The 15865-nt window shown below is 35.1% G+C and overlaps 1 protein-coding gene across 2 annotated transcripts in view; it reads left to right on the forward strand.

Moving 5' to 3' along the window:
* The window catches only part of DNTT (DNA nucleotidylexotransferase), a 96045-nt gene that overhangs the window by 21564 nt on the left and 58616 nt on the right, over positions 1-15865 (forward strand). For both annotated transcript variants that reach the window (XM_049810476.1, XM_049810475.1), the window contains 4 exons: positions 325-495; positions 1758-1829; positions 4874-4997; positions 6343-6475. In XM_049810476.1, the coding sequence (XP_049666433.1) occupies positions 325-495; positions 1758-1829; positions 4874-4997; positions 6343-6475 (500 nt within the window). The remainder of the gene's footprint in view (positions 1-324; positions 496-1757; positions 1830-4873; positions 4998-6342; positions 6476-15865) is intronic.

Below are 15865 nucleotides of genomic sequence, written 5' to 3' on the forward strand. Positions count from 1 at the left end.
TTTATTAGATCTGCACAGAATATGGAAGGTCTATCTCACAGAAGGTTTTAAAGTTTGGCTTTGTTACAGATCGGATTCTTTTCCCACATTTGCCTCTCAAAGACCATTTTTATGATATCTGGAAAATTTCAAGTGGTTAGAAAATTATGCTGAATATTTTTTTATGAACTCTATCTTTTCACCTTAGTATAAAGAAATCATTCTTGAATTAGCATACCGAGTAACCTTTCTAAGGAGTATACTGAATAGTTTAAGCTTTTATTAACCTTTGACTTTTTTCTACACCTGTCCTGTCCCCCTGTGTCCCCCCTGCCCCCTCACCAGGATGCCCTTGAGATAATGGCTGAAAATTATGAGTTCAAAGAAAATGAAATATTCTGCCTGGAATTCCTGAGAGCAGCTTCTGTGCTGAAATGTCTTCCGTTTCCAGTAACCAGAATGAAAGATATCCAAGGGTTGCCCTGCATGGGAGACCGAGTCAGAGATGTCATTGAGGTAACATACCTCTGAATTATCTGCCAATTGATTCTTTTACAGATCTACTTTCAGAGGTCACAGAGTGCACCATTGATATCTGTGTGTATTTACATAACCTTCTGTATTTCCTGTAATAACTGTATATTACCCTTGGTACTAAGAATGCAATGATTTGTGGAAACCTTTTGTAGTAACATAAGGTTCTGTCATGGACCCCCTGCCCTTAGGAATGAAAGTAACTAATGAATAAATACAAATTAGTAAGTAATGCAGTATCATCTTTGTATGTATTTTTTTAAAAAGCTGACTCTGATTTGGATGTGACAGGTTAACTGTTAATAGTTTTCTTCATGTAACTTCTGCCCTTGGCAACATCAATTTGCTCACCTGAATGCTTTATTAGAAATACTATTTTTGCAAAACTGGTAAATATTTAAATACTTTAATGTTAAATCCTACCTTGCTATGAGTTATAGCAGAACCTTTTATCTAGGTGATGGATGAACTTTACATTCTTACTGGAGCTTTGAGTATTCCCTGCATTTTTCTTCAATTCTTAGCCTTTTCAGGACCCCACATCTCAGGTGCTGTTACTCCAGCAGGCAGCTGATCAGGGGGGCTCAGCTGTCTGGAGAGGTCATTGCTGGCTGCTGTGATTCACTCCGGCTCCTTGTTTGCCTCACTCCACCAGCTAAGAACGTAGCCCCTGAAGTGCTCTTCGTACCTGCTACCTGGGGACTGGGAATTCAATTATGATGCCACAGAAAAAAGGATGATTTAGGGGTTTTTATTGATGGGGGTTTTTTTGTTTGTTAGTCTTTATCAGAAAGATGAAAGGAACTGTACACTCAAGAAAAAATACATCTGTTCTTGTAATGTTCTTTTAAGAGAAGTAAACTCAACCAAATAATGAAATCTAATTTTCAGGACAACTCATTGATAGCTTATGATAAATAACTGCTTTCTGGCTGTGAATTTATGAGTAAATAAGTACTGTGAAATATATTCCGTGGTCCCAGTTTCTACTTCATCCTTGAGTAAATTTATGAGTAAATAAGTACTGTAAAATTTATTCTGTGGTTCCAGTTTCTCCTTCATCCATCAGTAATTATCTGTCTGAACAAGGATTGCAGAATTTGATCCTAATGCAATAAAACAATATGCTTGCTAAGGATGCTCTTCATGTTTTTACAGGTTGTTATGACTTTCTTTTAGATTAGTTGACTAAATCTTACCATAATCTTGATATTTTTTAAAAGTAACGTTTTTTCTTTGCTTAGGAGATTATTGAAGAAGGAGAGAGTTCTAGAGCTAAAGAAGTGTTAAATGATGAACGATACAAATCATTTAAGGTAAATCTTTTGAAGTTTGTTGCTGTTGTTTAAAATTGCATATATTTTCTTCTGTTTAGTAGAGCTTAGACATTACCACCAATTTTATTATAAAGAAACATCCAATATCAAGTATAAAGAAAGAAAGGTCTTGAATAAAGAGAAAGGGAGAGAAACTGATAGAGTAAGGAATAATGGTGAAATCAGTTACCTTTCTAATTAATGTGATGCATACACAGCTGCTCTTAAGCTTGAAAAAACCAATCTCTTTTTCCCGAAAACTAATGCAATGCATAGTCTTTGCTTTAAGTTTAACCTGATGTTGGGTGTATTTTTTCCTCAGTTGATTATTATTATAACACTACACCATCTTATTCTGGCACTAAGAGAATACCAGGTGAAGAAGATGACTCAGATCTATTTTAATTCTCTTTTGTGTGAGGCAGGAGGAATAGGACTGCAGATACTTCTTTCTTAGGCAGATTGTAGGTTCAGTGTCACGGTTACACTTCATAGTTACAGGGAATCTAAAACACACAGATAATGCAGTTTGTATTTCTTAAATTTTCAGTGAATTCTCCACTGGAAAAATGTATAATGCACATTTTATTTTTTTTAATTTTATCTACAGTTTTAATATCTAAAATTATCCTGTTTGTGCCTTCAGAAAAAATTTAAATCAGAGTAAAAGGAATGGGACTGTTTAATTCTCACCTGCGTTATTCACTTTTACTTCAGCTATTGAAAGGCTCTTCCATTCTCTCTGACCCATAATACAAGTATGAAAGGATGTTCACTGATAGTTTTTGATGCTACCTGTAGCAATACTCAGAGAAGAGGTGTAGATTCACATGTACAGCAGAATTCAGGAACCAGACCTGCTTATTAATGGTAATAAAGATTGAGGATCCACCATTAAATTTTATGTTTCAGGGTTTAAGAAAATTTCTTGGAGATCAGAATAAAACCTATCAGGGGACAGATTATCTCAAATATGCTTTATGCCTTGTTTCACATGCCAAATTACAGCAAACTTTAGTGGCTCTCTTGTTAGCTGAGTACAGTCTCAACATTTTGACTAAATTGCCTGTAGCCAGTTTTTTCCAACAATTTTTTAATGGGTTTCTAAGAAAGCTAAGTAGAATCCTATAATATTAGTGAATTTCTAAATTTTACTCTTTAGCATGGTTCTGGTAACGGCTACAAATCACTGATCATGACTTAAAAGATCACCTCTCATCCCAGGACCACAGTTATCAAACAACTGAAATAAATTATACAGTCTATGTTTGAGATGTAGGGTACGTGAATGACATGGTCAGTTTGCCTTGTTACGGAAGTGGGTGCTGCAAAGAACAAGTTCATAAAATTCACTTTCACCAACTGAAAAAGAGCAATGATAGCATACACAATTGAAGAAATGGGCTACTTGCTACTCACACTGCACTCTTGGCAGTGTCTCTAAATTGACATCTATAAATATATTGAATAATAATGGATCTTAGTATGGAAAGAAAAAAATGTGGTTGTTTTTTACTAAGAATTTGAACAGTGGCATAGAATCCATTTTCTTTAGTTCTCCATCCCAATATTAATTAAGTCTCTTGGAATTGTTCTAAACCCAGTAATAGACCCTTTTGGAAATATTACAGTACTAGCAAAAACATTAAAAGATAACAATCTAAGTATTTAAAAAATCACATTCTTTCATAAACACCCGTGATTCAGACAAAGAATAGGTAATTTCATCCATTATATACAAAATGTAGGGTAATTCTTATTTAATATTTAATTCCTATTTAATATTACCCGAGATTTTAATTTTTCTTTTTTCTTTATCTTGATTATTTCCAAGGAATTAATCTCTTTAGAAAAACACAAAATAAAGCTAGTATGGTTGGAATTCAGAGGTTATAGATTCAATGGAAAACAGCAGTTATTCGTGTCTTACACAGCTACTCATTGAATTCTATGAAAGTACAAAGAAACTATTGAGAGCTTCAGTATTGACAAACTGAACATAAAGAATGTGCTTTTGGGCAAGCATGAAAGTTTTCTCTCTTGCTTTTATGTCGCTGTTTGTCTGAGATATTGATCCACTGAATAATGCTTGCAACTGTGACATTTTTGCTTTACATCCTTTCTTGGGGAATAAGTTAGTATATAAAATTACTTGGAAATAAATGGAATATAACCCTACTAAAACTTCAGAGACTGGTAGATTTGGCCATTTATTTTTTTTTTCCCCATTGGGCAAAATAGTGAAATCTGTGCTCCAAGTAAGAAGTACAGGAAATTAGCTTGGCTCACGTGAGGACTGAAGAATTGTAAGACTGTTTATAATATGCAAGCAAACAAAAATTATCATTTCTACTTGAAATTTAATCCCATTTTGGAAAACAGTATTGGCATGACCTCCAAACATATGGTTTTTTATAAAATGCAGTATAATAATAGATTAGTTGTCTTTACATACTTACCATCTGTTTCTATGCACCACTAAAACCCATTGCACTCAGTGCAGATTTTCAAGGGCCACAGGGTTCTCACTGACCCCAACTCTTGGCAGTGCTGCAGCACCAACATCATGTGTACAGCTGGGAACTGGTAGTGCATATAATACGAAATCATAATGTTGGTCAATGAGGAAGATAGTCTTGAGACATCTCTTATTCTGTGAAGTCAGTGTAAGGGAATCCAGCTACTTAACATTATTGTTTGCATTTCTATTAAGAAATGCAGTAAAAATAAAGATCACTATCCTTATTTCAAACCTTAGCTGAAAGTGTACATTTAGGTAAATCATGTATGGAGCTGGAGCTGCTACTGTATTATTGTTTAGATTTCATTTTAATGAGAACTGTCCATGTATAAAAAACAATTGTCTGTTCAATGTAACTATGCAGAGAAAGGAAGCTGAATCTGTATGTTGTATTACAGTATCTTCAATATAGGATAAACTCTGCCCAGTGTTTCCTGTGAAACCTCATTGTTACCTATTTATTGTTAATTCACTGTTCCTTTAGAAAATAACACTGAAACGTGTGTTCTTCCACTGACCTTAGCTGTTTACCTCAGTCTTTGGAGTGGGAGTGAAAACATCTGAGAAATGGTACAGAATGGGTTTACGAACTCTGGAAGAGGTAAAAGCTGGCAAGACCCTGAAGCTGTCAAAAATGCAGAAAGCAGGTAAGGTGAAAGTCTCAGAAAGACTTGTATCTCAGTGCTCTAAGAACTTGATAACAGAATCAGAGGAGGAGGCAAAGTTCACTTATACATCCATTTCTTGCTGCAGTGTCTTGTGAATATCAAATTATTAGGTTAAAATAATGTTTGGACTAACAGAGCTCCTACTTAAAAATGGTGTCATTCAAAACATATGAATATGCATGGTTTTTTAATTGCTTACACAGATACCCAATGAAATCTGCTCTTATACACAAAACTATTGATGGGTCATTATTGCACAGATTGTGAAAAAATTACAACATTAGGAAAGCCCAGAACTACTTTTTAGAGGAGACCTGTCTCCTTCAAGGCAGCCCTACTTTAGTGATAAATCTAGATTTGTAATAAAGTACTTGTAAAAGTACTTCCATAATCCTAGCACATCATAATTTTAAAGTGTTAAACATGGTCAAATGAATAATGTTGCTTCCCCGTAGATTTGCGTGTGTGTGCACACACATGCCATGTCCCTAAATAAAGGAACTCATTTAAACAAAGGAATCAGTTACATTAAGAAAAGGAGATTATATAACAGGACATTAACATAATGTAACTTTATGTTTGCATTAAACCCATGTGTTTTATGTCACCTCAGTAACCCTTGGATCAGCTTGCCTGCATTCATGCTCCATTGCCCTTTTTTCTTTTACATATCATATCCAAATGTGAAGCAAGCTGCAGGACTGGCCTTTTTTGATACAAGCTCTGTGATCAGACATAAAGATAGCTGGGATATTTCACATACCTCTGAGCCCTGCACTTGGGCAGAATCCCATCATTTTGGGAAAAGCACCTTTTAAAGCAGTATGTCCCAAAATGCCATTGATGGGAGCTGGTAGAGAAGTCAGACTAATTTATAAATATTCAGGTTCTCAGCAAGTGGAACAATTATCCTGAATGCTATGTTGTTATACATTGAAACAGCAAATTATAATGACTAAAATATATATAAACTATAAGGACAAAGATGAGGGAAGGAAGAGGCTGTCTCTTGCCTGTGATTCGCCGCACCCCAAGCAGGAAGCCGACTCCAGGAATGGCAGGGAGGAAGGAAAAGACTTCTGAACAGGCTGGATATAAATATATTTGTTCCCACAACATGTCCTGTAACAAACCTATAGTTTCAGGTTCAAGATCAAGCATTTCTTAATTCTTGCCATTAGATAAGGTTCCCTCACACATGCGATGAGTTGTGTGGTTTAACTTCTTGGTGAGAGGTGGCTATTTCACACGGGGCTTACATAACAGTATGTAGATTTTGATAATTCCACAGAGTGATTGGCACTTTTTTGCCTTTGATTTCCAGGGTTTCTATACTATGAGGACCTTGTTAGCTGTGTATCTAAGGCAGAAGCGGATGCAGTAAGCTTGATTGTCAAGAATACTGTATGTACATTTCTACCAGATGCTTTAGTTACCATAACTGGTGGTTTCAGGAGGTGAGTGAAAACAAATGAGGTCACGTGGTTGTTTTATTCTGGTACACACAGATTGATGTTTGTGTCTTGGAAAAATCAAAGAAGCTTAGTGGGAAAGTATCAGAGGGTTTTTTCCATATTCCGCCCCCCCCCCCCCCCCCCCCCCAAACAGAAAAACAATTCCCAGGTTCCTATGTTTTATTACTACAGATGGTTGGTTTGTCGGATCAAAATCTAAGAATAGCGTGCTGGAAAAAGTATGTTTAGGTCACGTACTATACTTGAGCATATTTTTTTTTTCTCTTTTGGTGGCTCTGAATTCCCAAGACTGAGACTACTGTAAGGCCATGTTGAAACAAAGATATGATAGCTTTAAGGCAATCTTGGTTTGTTTTGGGTTTTTTTTGTTGTTGTTGTTTGGTTGGTTGGTTTTTTTTTAAGAGAACTTGGTCATATGAGATTGAAAGGTGCTAAGGCAGAGTTTGTAGTGTTGCAAGTATACTTTGCAGTAAACATTGACTAAACTGAACATAAAGTACTGACTAAACTGAATGTACGCTAACCTCTGTATAGCTAGGGTGATCTCAGAATTTCTTTCCTGGGTGATTTTTGTTCCTAAAGCTTTTGATCTTGGTTTGCAAAACCAGACCCAAACCTGTTGCTCAGGAAATACACAATTCATTCTTTCAGCACTTATTTGAGAGCTTTCCTAAAGCCACACAGCAAAGTGTTGAGACTGGGAATAGTCTTCAGGAGTATCGGGTTCCTTGCTCTGTACTCAGTCCCCTGTTACGTCACTACTTGTAGTACTTGTCATGCTCATAAACCTAAAAAACTTAGCACCTTAAATCTCTTGCTGCTGAATTTGTTACTGTGTAAAAGTTTGACTATGTTTTTAACACAAAAATATCTTTCAAAAAATACTGAAAGTATTCTCTTAGAACTTAAAATACACAGATATGAAACTTAAAATGGTATGAAAGCAAAAAGACAGAAGAATGCTAATAATTAATTATCAATTGTGTGATTTATTATTGTAAGCCTACATAGGCCTGCATAGACTCACTCTGGTGCTAAATTAAGACCTTACAGGATTTTTAATTGCTATATACATACACAGTGATTATGATGAATGTATTTTATCACCTTTGTGCTCCTTCATGATATTTGTAATTATTCCTTGTATGTCCCATATTTATTGTAAGAATGCAACCACCAGCTACATGATTTCTATAACACAGTGTGGTCAATAAGAAGTATTAGGCTTAAGTATAAACCCTGGCCAAAGGTATAAGAACAAGATAAAATTTTATATTCAGAACCTCAAGTGTCATTATTTTGTGAGTCCTTGTTTAAGAGGCATGTGACGGGAATCTCTTCCCACTGATGCAAATCAGTCAGGGACCTTGTGTTAAGTAACTTCGATATAGCTGATTAACACATGTCTAGATGGGTCAGAGAGTTGCAGGGACAGAACTGTTATCACACTGAAAATTCCCCGTTTCTTCTGATATGATGTATTTGTGAGCTTTGTTGGCAGCATAGTTGTTTGCAAAGTTGGAATCTCGCACATCAAATTTAAGCCTGTTGTTTTGCTTATTATTTCAGGGTGATGTGATAGTTAGCCATTCTCTTTTTTGTTAAGAATAAGCTTTTGTATCTTTAAATGGGTGTGTCAAACCAGAAGAGAAATTATTTAAGTATCTAATGATGCCTTCAGTGAGTAATCCTGTATATTATTTATGTGCCTTTAAATATACAGAGCATATATTAAAAAACTAAGTTTCAAGATGTCAGTCCTAAATGATATTTTACCAGCCCATGGAAAACAAATACTGCAGCGTAGGATTTGTAGAAAACTTGATTAAATGGATTGAGGTACCTTTATTAAGCACCTATATTTTAATTACTGAACTGCAATAGAGTTGACTACTCTGTTCTTTTTTGCCTGTCTTGTATAGTGGCAGTACTCATCAGCATGAGGTATGTGTTAGCTCACTAGCTCACAGTTTCCAATTGACAAATTATTATTTGTTTCTTTCGTCATTATGTAAATATTTTAATAAAAGTAGGCAAATTTTATTAATCAAACAACTTGATTCCCTCATACTACACCTTGTACGCTACTAACATAAGAGAAAAAAATAGCTTGTGTTTGCTCTGAATAATATATTAATTCCCCAGGACCCAGATTTGTCTTGTTTTGTATATTTGTTTCATAACTTGGAAAAAATAAGCAGTTGTTTGTGTTCCTCCAGATTTGACTGGAGAGTTGAAAGTCAGGAGTCTTATAAACCTTACTTACTATGCAGGACGACTGGATGAATTACAAGGAACAGAACTTCCATTAGCAATCTACAATCATGGAGATTCAAAAGGGTAGAGGTGAACTACAGAGAAGTTACATTCTTTTTCCCAAACTTATCAAACACACACATGGCTGGATATATTTAATGATTTACTAGACTTTTTCCATTAGATTCCTGGAATTTCATGAAATCAGATGTTGTAGTATTTCTTTTAATCAAAATTAGGAAGCATAGTATAAATTCCAGTAAACAATAGCTTTTTTTGAAACCCCAGCAAACTTGTTCATGGACTTCAGTTTGATTTAGCTTTCACCTTTAGTCTTCTGTATTGCTTTTTGTACTAGTCTTAATACTAGTTGGTGTTTACAGCAGCCATAATCATGGATGATGGTAGATGAACCATGTTTCAGGTATGGACGAAGGAGCAGTTCAAAAGATCAAGAGCAAACACAAGAGAAGCCACTATCTGAAGTACAAAAGCATCAGGGCATTGATCCCTCAGTAGTCAAACTGCAAGCACAAGTGCAAAACCAGACTTGATTGGCAGCTGTACGTTAGAAAGCAACAGGAAAATGAAGAGCAGGATGGACAACTGACAGTGAAAATGATGGAGTCTTGAAGAGAGGAGACAAGGATATTTTGAGCACAGGTTTTGCTGATATTCTGGAGACTGTGTTAGGACACTGATCACTGCTTGTGTCAAGGAAGCAGGACTGCAGGATTAAGCCAGTGGTTACCCATTTGCTGATTATGTAGTACTGGGGACTACTGTTTGCGTATTTCTAATTCAGAATGGTGGAAGTTTCAGGGGGAGAAAAAGGCCATAAACAGGAAGTGAAAATCAAATTACTAAGTTGGATCTATGTCGTTTAATCAAAATACCAGACCTACAAGATGTTAGACTGAAGCATTAAAACTGGAAAAGGTGATGCACTCTTTTTGAGAACATACCAAGACCTGTTTCTCTGACCCATTGCATACAGTTTATTTCCTCTTTTGCTCTAATGTTCTGTAGTTTCAGCTTAGCCCCCAAATTCTTTCTTTTACCTCTTCCAAAGGGTCATATTACTGAAGGAGACTTCAGTGTCTGCTACTTCTTTGATGCCTTTTCTTTATGACTCTTTCATCTTTCTGCCTGTTTTCACAAAACAATAGCTCATAAAATATCTTTAATCAGAGGTGCTTTCCTTGTGGTTTTGGTTGGAAGTGGCAACAATACTATGTTTGGTTGAAGGCAACTCTCTTTTCAGCTATTCAAATCCATAAAGGAATATGAAGACTTAAAAGTAACTGAAATAAAGGTTTGTGATGGCAACCCTTCAGTATCTCCTTAATTTGAAATCATTCAGGAGCAGAAATGAATAAATTAATGAAGTCTGGACGATTTTATCATTTGTTACTCCCCTACAGAAACACTTAGCTAACTGCCTGTTAAACATAGTCCTTGAGTTTCAATCGGTATAGTTTCATATGAGAAGTTGGGAGAATTTTTTAAAAATCTTTTTCTGACACTTATCTGGATCATTTTGAAACAGAAATTACAACACTGAAATACATAGAAATACAGAAGTAGATCAATTGTATTTATGAAATAAATAAATTACACCCACACATTTGTGGAAAGCATTTCATTGTCTGTCTAGTGAGGCCTATCAGCTCTACTGTAGAGAAGGAAGTATTGAAAATGCTGATAATGCACTATAAAGCATACCATGGACAATGTTATCAGAAAGACTGAATTTGCCATGCAGTTTATTTGAATCAGGAATTGGCATGGCATTAGTTTCAGTGCTCAGCCTCCCTTATTTTGAATTGCTGAGATTTAAGACTGTTTTCTTCTTAAAGTTAATGAGAGAAATTCTGAGGTGGGCAACAGCACCTCATATTACAAGTCACAAAAGCCACTGTGGGTGAAGTTTCCCTTACAACATTGAGTTAAAGAGAGGCCCTGGGATGGGGAGAAAAGAAACTTTATTTTAGCGTGCAACATCCCTGATTAGTACTGTGTTTGTCCCAACTATATCCAAGGCAGGAGTGTAGTTTAGGCTAATGTATGTTACCACTTTTAAATGAGAGTTGAACTGAGGACCTGAATTTTTTTTTCCTGGTTATTAAAATTGTAATTTTATTCTATGAGGAGATTTAAGTTTTTTCAGTAGTAATAGCATTATCTCATCTTGTATATATTAGTACATGTTACAGAAAGTTTGATGCGTATTAGCAATGTGTTAATGCTATTATTAATAATATTAGCATCTTTGCAGGATTGTTAGTAATGACAGGTAGAGAGAGAACTTCAGACTAGCATTCATGGCAGTAAAACTGGAGTACTTTTTGCCTTTTCCCATAGCTCTATCATAGGACATGGCTTCACAGTGACTTCAAGAACAGGTTGTCACAGGCTGAATCATTATCACCACATTCTGCAAGATCCTGGTTTTTTTGCTAACTTAATTTAGCTGCTGATATTTGGTTTTGCCACAAGAGGTAATCTAGACTGAGGGTTTCCTAAGAGCAAAAATGCTTGGAGGAAGCATTGTATACTGTATGTAGTTTACAGCTTCAATCCCTGTACTGGTTATTCATATCTCAATACACACACCCACAAAACCCAATTTTGACTGGAGATGTTCAGAAAAGGATCTAGAATAAGAATTAAATACAATAATAAGGATAAATCATCATGTTCATTAACTGCATTTCCAGTATGGCTTTCTGTTAGTCTTTCTGTGTGCTTTGTCCACATGATTAACAAATGATTTACAAATTAGGTTTCAGTTTTCTTGTGTTCCATGTAGCACACTCGAATAGTAGTGGTTAGCTCTGCAGCAGCAGGATTGTATTGCTATGGTATGAGCACATAGTTACTATATCATCAGTAGGCACTTATTTTTTAGAAGTTACCTAGGCATCCAATTGATATTATGATTTCAGTTCTGGCTTTCTCAAATGAGATTTACTTAGACACACTTTTGTTAGTTTCTCCCATCTTTGCCTTAAGATAGAGTGAAGTAGACTAAGGAGACACTTCGTTTTAGATAAGTTTTCATATTGCAGGTGTCCAAGTGTCTTGGGCAATGCATCAAGCAGAATATCTAGTGCCTATCGTGTATTATTTGTCTTGGTGGGAGGCTAATTTCTCCATCCTGCATCAGTCTTCAGGGAAGTTTTGTCTCAGAACTTGTTATTGAATTCTGTTCTAACATGAACCTAATTGTAGTTCACTACCTCCTTGCTTGCATTTTATATTATCTTTTACAAATCGGGATTTGAGGCTCTCTAACATTTGAAGATAAGGACTGCTAACAGAAAAGCAATGAAGACAGCAAAGGACAGGGTCTTTGTGTTTGTCAGGCAGCACTGCCATGCTTTTGTATATTTGAAAATTTCTTTCCTGGGTGCAGTGACATTTCTTACAAGGCAAAGGAACGTATAAAGGAATGACATGGGACAGGACTGTTGTGTATCAAGAAAATAATTTAAAGATATCCCTCCTTTCAATCTCAGAGATAAAGTAAAACGAAATGACTGGGACAAGGAAATACTTTGAGAGATTATTTTACAGGCTCACACGCTGATGAATAACTATTATTGTGGCACCTTCATTTCAGAAATGAGACTTCTGTAAGGTATCTGGAATCAAAATTATCTAACTGTATTGACACATGCTCATAAATGAGAGGATGTGAGATCAAATGTATGAAGAATATTACACCTCCCAAGCTCTTGGTATATACTCAGGACTTCATGGTTTATTTACGTGAGCTAGTCATGTGGCCTCTGACTGAATTTCTTGATAAATCCTGATAAAAAGCTCTATTTGACCTTTTCATATTGGATACTCCTATTACAAGTATTCTTTAGCAGGCTGTAGAGGTTCTACAATGCGTCTAGAACACCTGACATGACACCAGATCTTTGTTAGGTTCTGAGAAATAAATGTATTTGAAGTCCTATTACATTTTTTTTTTTTCTTTCTGCTCAGATCTAGGATTAAAATAGTGCCAGATTTCAAACTAATATAATTAATTTAGTAAAAGTTTCTTTCATTAAGTTTTTAGACAAACTCCCAAGCAGAGGTTCCTTATTCTACTCACACCTTGTTGTTATAGTGTATCTTTACATTTACACTCTTCTTAGATATAGTGGTTTCTATGCTTTTTTCCTCCAAAACACAAGCTATAATAAGGTAAGATATAAGCTGTGCCCAGCTGTTCAAGTCCAAGTACTGTAATTTCTGCTCACTTTCTTCTACTGCTGTTAAAAGACGTAAATTTTTTAATCTGCTGTTATTTTTTTGTCAGGGAGAAATGTGCTATAAAGGAGCTGTGGGGCAAGCTGTTCACTGAACATTTGAGCTGATACAGTAGTTTGCACACAGTCTAATTTAAGCAGATCCTGGAATAATCTAGCAATTCTTCCAGCAACAGACTGGAGACTATTTGGATATCATTCATGAGTGCAGCTTTGCCTCTGATAAACTATAGTCCACTTTGGATGAGGCTTTTAACCCAGAGGTGTTCTAATCTGATCTGTTTGGTCTTAGAGCTTAGTAAAAAACTTCACCCTACTGAACTTCCTCAGTTTAGAAGTGTTTGACCTTGAGGTATTGGGATGCTGTGAATAAAAATATTCTGTGGCAGGAGTTAGAGGCACTACAACTGGGAAGGAACAGAGGTCATCACTAGTTTCTGCTTCTAATTTTCTGTAACCCATTAAAAAAAAAAGTTGAGAAAGGAGAAAATCATTTTTATCCAAATTAATGGCTAGCTGAGTCAATTTAGATGATAATCTATTGGAGTAATTCAGACACTTCCTTTTGTCATTAGAGCTTTGATTATTTTTTCCACTCATTTCATCTATTATTAGCCATGATGAATCATGAAGTAGAAGCTGATGAATAAGGTATCTGGGAGTCATGGACAAATAAGTACTCAGCACAGTGTATTCTTTCAAAGACATTAAAAAACTTGATTCGGTATTTTTTACATGCCCTACTCAAACCTTTACCACTTTTGCAGGTTTATCAGCTCATTAGAAGGATGCTGTTTAGTTATATACCTCTCTTCTCTCTAAAGCTACTTCAAATAATGGGTCCAGAGTGAAGGTAGCAATGCTGCCGATTTCTGTGAAGCCAGAAGTTTTACCCTGTATATGTAGAGCCAGAAACTCCCTGGATTAGCCTTACAGTCTCCATGATAACTTACACCTCCTGGAATGCATTTGTCACAACCTTAACAATGTTTATAATTTTCCATATCCTATCAACAGTGGTGATGACTACTAGTAAGCAAGCCAGAGCAATACAGCCAGAGCAATACGACTAATGTTTATAGAGCAAGATATGAAATCCAAGACTATACTAATTTAGCACTATTACAACAAAGCCTTCTGTATTAGCTTTTTTTTTTTTTTTTCTTTTTTTAACTGAATTGGACAAAATGAGAATGAAAACCAAAAGTAGGGCTAATGTATTTCCTTGTCAGGCAGTCAATCTGAAATTTTAGTTATGTACTGATCAGGTTTGTTACCATTTTAATTCTAGACAAAGTGTTGTTTTTTGGGTTTTGGGTTGTTTTTTTTTTTTTTGTTATGGAACTGGCTAAAGTCTTTGAAGTTACTGCATTGATGACTGCTTTATGCTATTTACTGTATTTGTCATTATACAGAGTATAAGGAATATTGGCAGTAGCATTTTCAAGTCACAAAGGCAAAGCAACATATCACAGGTATATTACTAGGAGAAATATAAGGTACTGTCTTAAAAATAGGTTATTTCTTTACAGTTCACATAATAGTGTTTTGTTCATTTGATATCCAAATCTGATATTCAATGTTAAAATGAAAACCAAAGTGTGCAATTAATAGAAAAAATGCAAGAATTTCTAGTAAAGATGCAACTATTTCTAGTGTAATAACAAAACTACAATTCACAGGACTCTAACTGGTTTTGACCACAAATTGTAAGTTGCCTTTTTCCTGTAAAAGGTTATTTTAAAATAATGTATGAGACAAAGTTGCCAGATGATCTTGGGCTGGTAACTGCAGCCATTATCAGAGGCAGAAATGCCCTGTAACAGAGAAACTGCTGATAGATGTGGTAAGATGCAAAAGTTTAAAACCAGCAACAATAAAACAGATGTGAGTCAGAACAACTGAAAAACTTGCTGTAAGAAGATAATTTATGTATGTATATCTATGTGCGTATACAGTAATATAATACATACATATAAAGGCACTCTATATATGAAGAAAGAGCAGAATGACAGCTAATAATGCTATTCAATGAATTTTTCTCCTTTTGCTTTTTTTCTGATTTGCCCTTTGAGGTCACTTTCAATCGTTTTTGGTACATAATGGTCAGCCATTTGACAATTCTGAGTTTCTGAATTATATGGAAATATTTTTAGAATGCTTGCCACTGCATAAAACCAAAATGTTAATGGCTTCACTAAGTCAAATTAAATTTTAATAGCCATAGTTTAATTTTTCTTTTAGCCTGTTCACATCCTTTAAGTACCATTAAATGTGATTCAGTTGTCTTCTAATATCAGCTGACCTGAACAGCCTTTTCAATTAGCCTTTTAGATGAAGCAGATCTGATACATTTTAAATAAATAAAGATCTCTTTTTATTGGTTAAATGCTGATATTCACAGCTCATTTAATCCATTTATTGAGATGCAATGTCAAAAGAACAACAGTTTCTTTGTGCAATGCTGGTGAATAACATGTAGAGATGAGACAAAAAAATCACAGCATCTTTGTTTTTGCAAGTGGATGGAATTTAAGGAAGCAAACTGAGATCTATAAGATTTTAAGAAAGATGCATGACTGAGAAATGAAGAAACTTATTTGCCAAGAAGTTACACATTGAAAACATTTTAGGAAACAGTGAGAAAAATAGTGAGCTAGCAATGCAGATTGCCCTCATAAATTCATTCTGATGTTTTGCAAATAATCTAATCTCTAAAGAGTAAATGGATGTCCCACGTTTTTTAAATCTGTTCATTCTATATTCATGTATTATGTTTTAATTTAATCTTTTCATGGATTATTTTACTGTTTATAATGTCATAAGCCTTTAACTTACACAAAAAGTA

Source organism: Accipiter gentilis, chromosome 9 (genome assembly GCF_929443795.1).
Source record: "Accipiter gentilis chromosome 9, bAccGen1.1, whole genome shotgun sequence".
Taxonomy (NCBI): Eukaryota; Metazoa; Chordata; class Aves; order Accipitriformes; family Accipitridae; genus Astur; species Astur gentilis.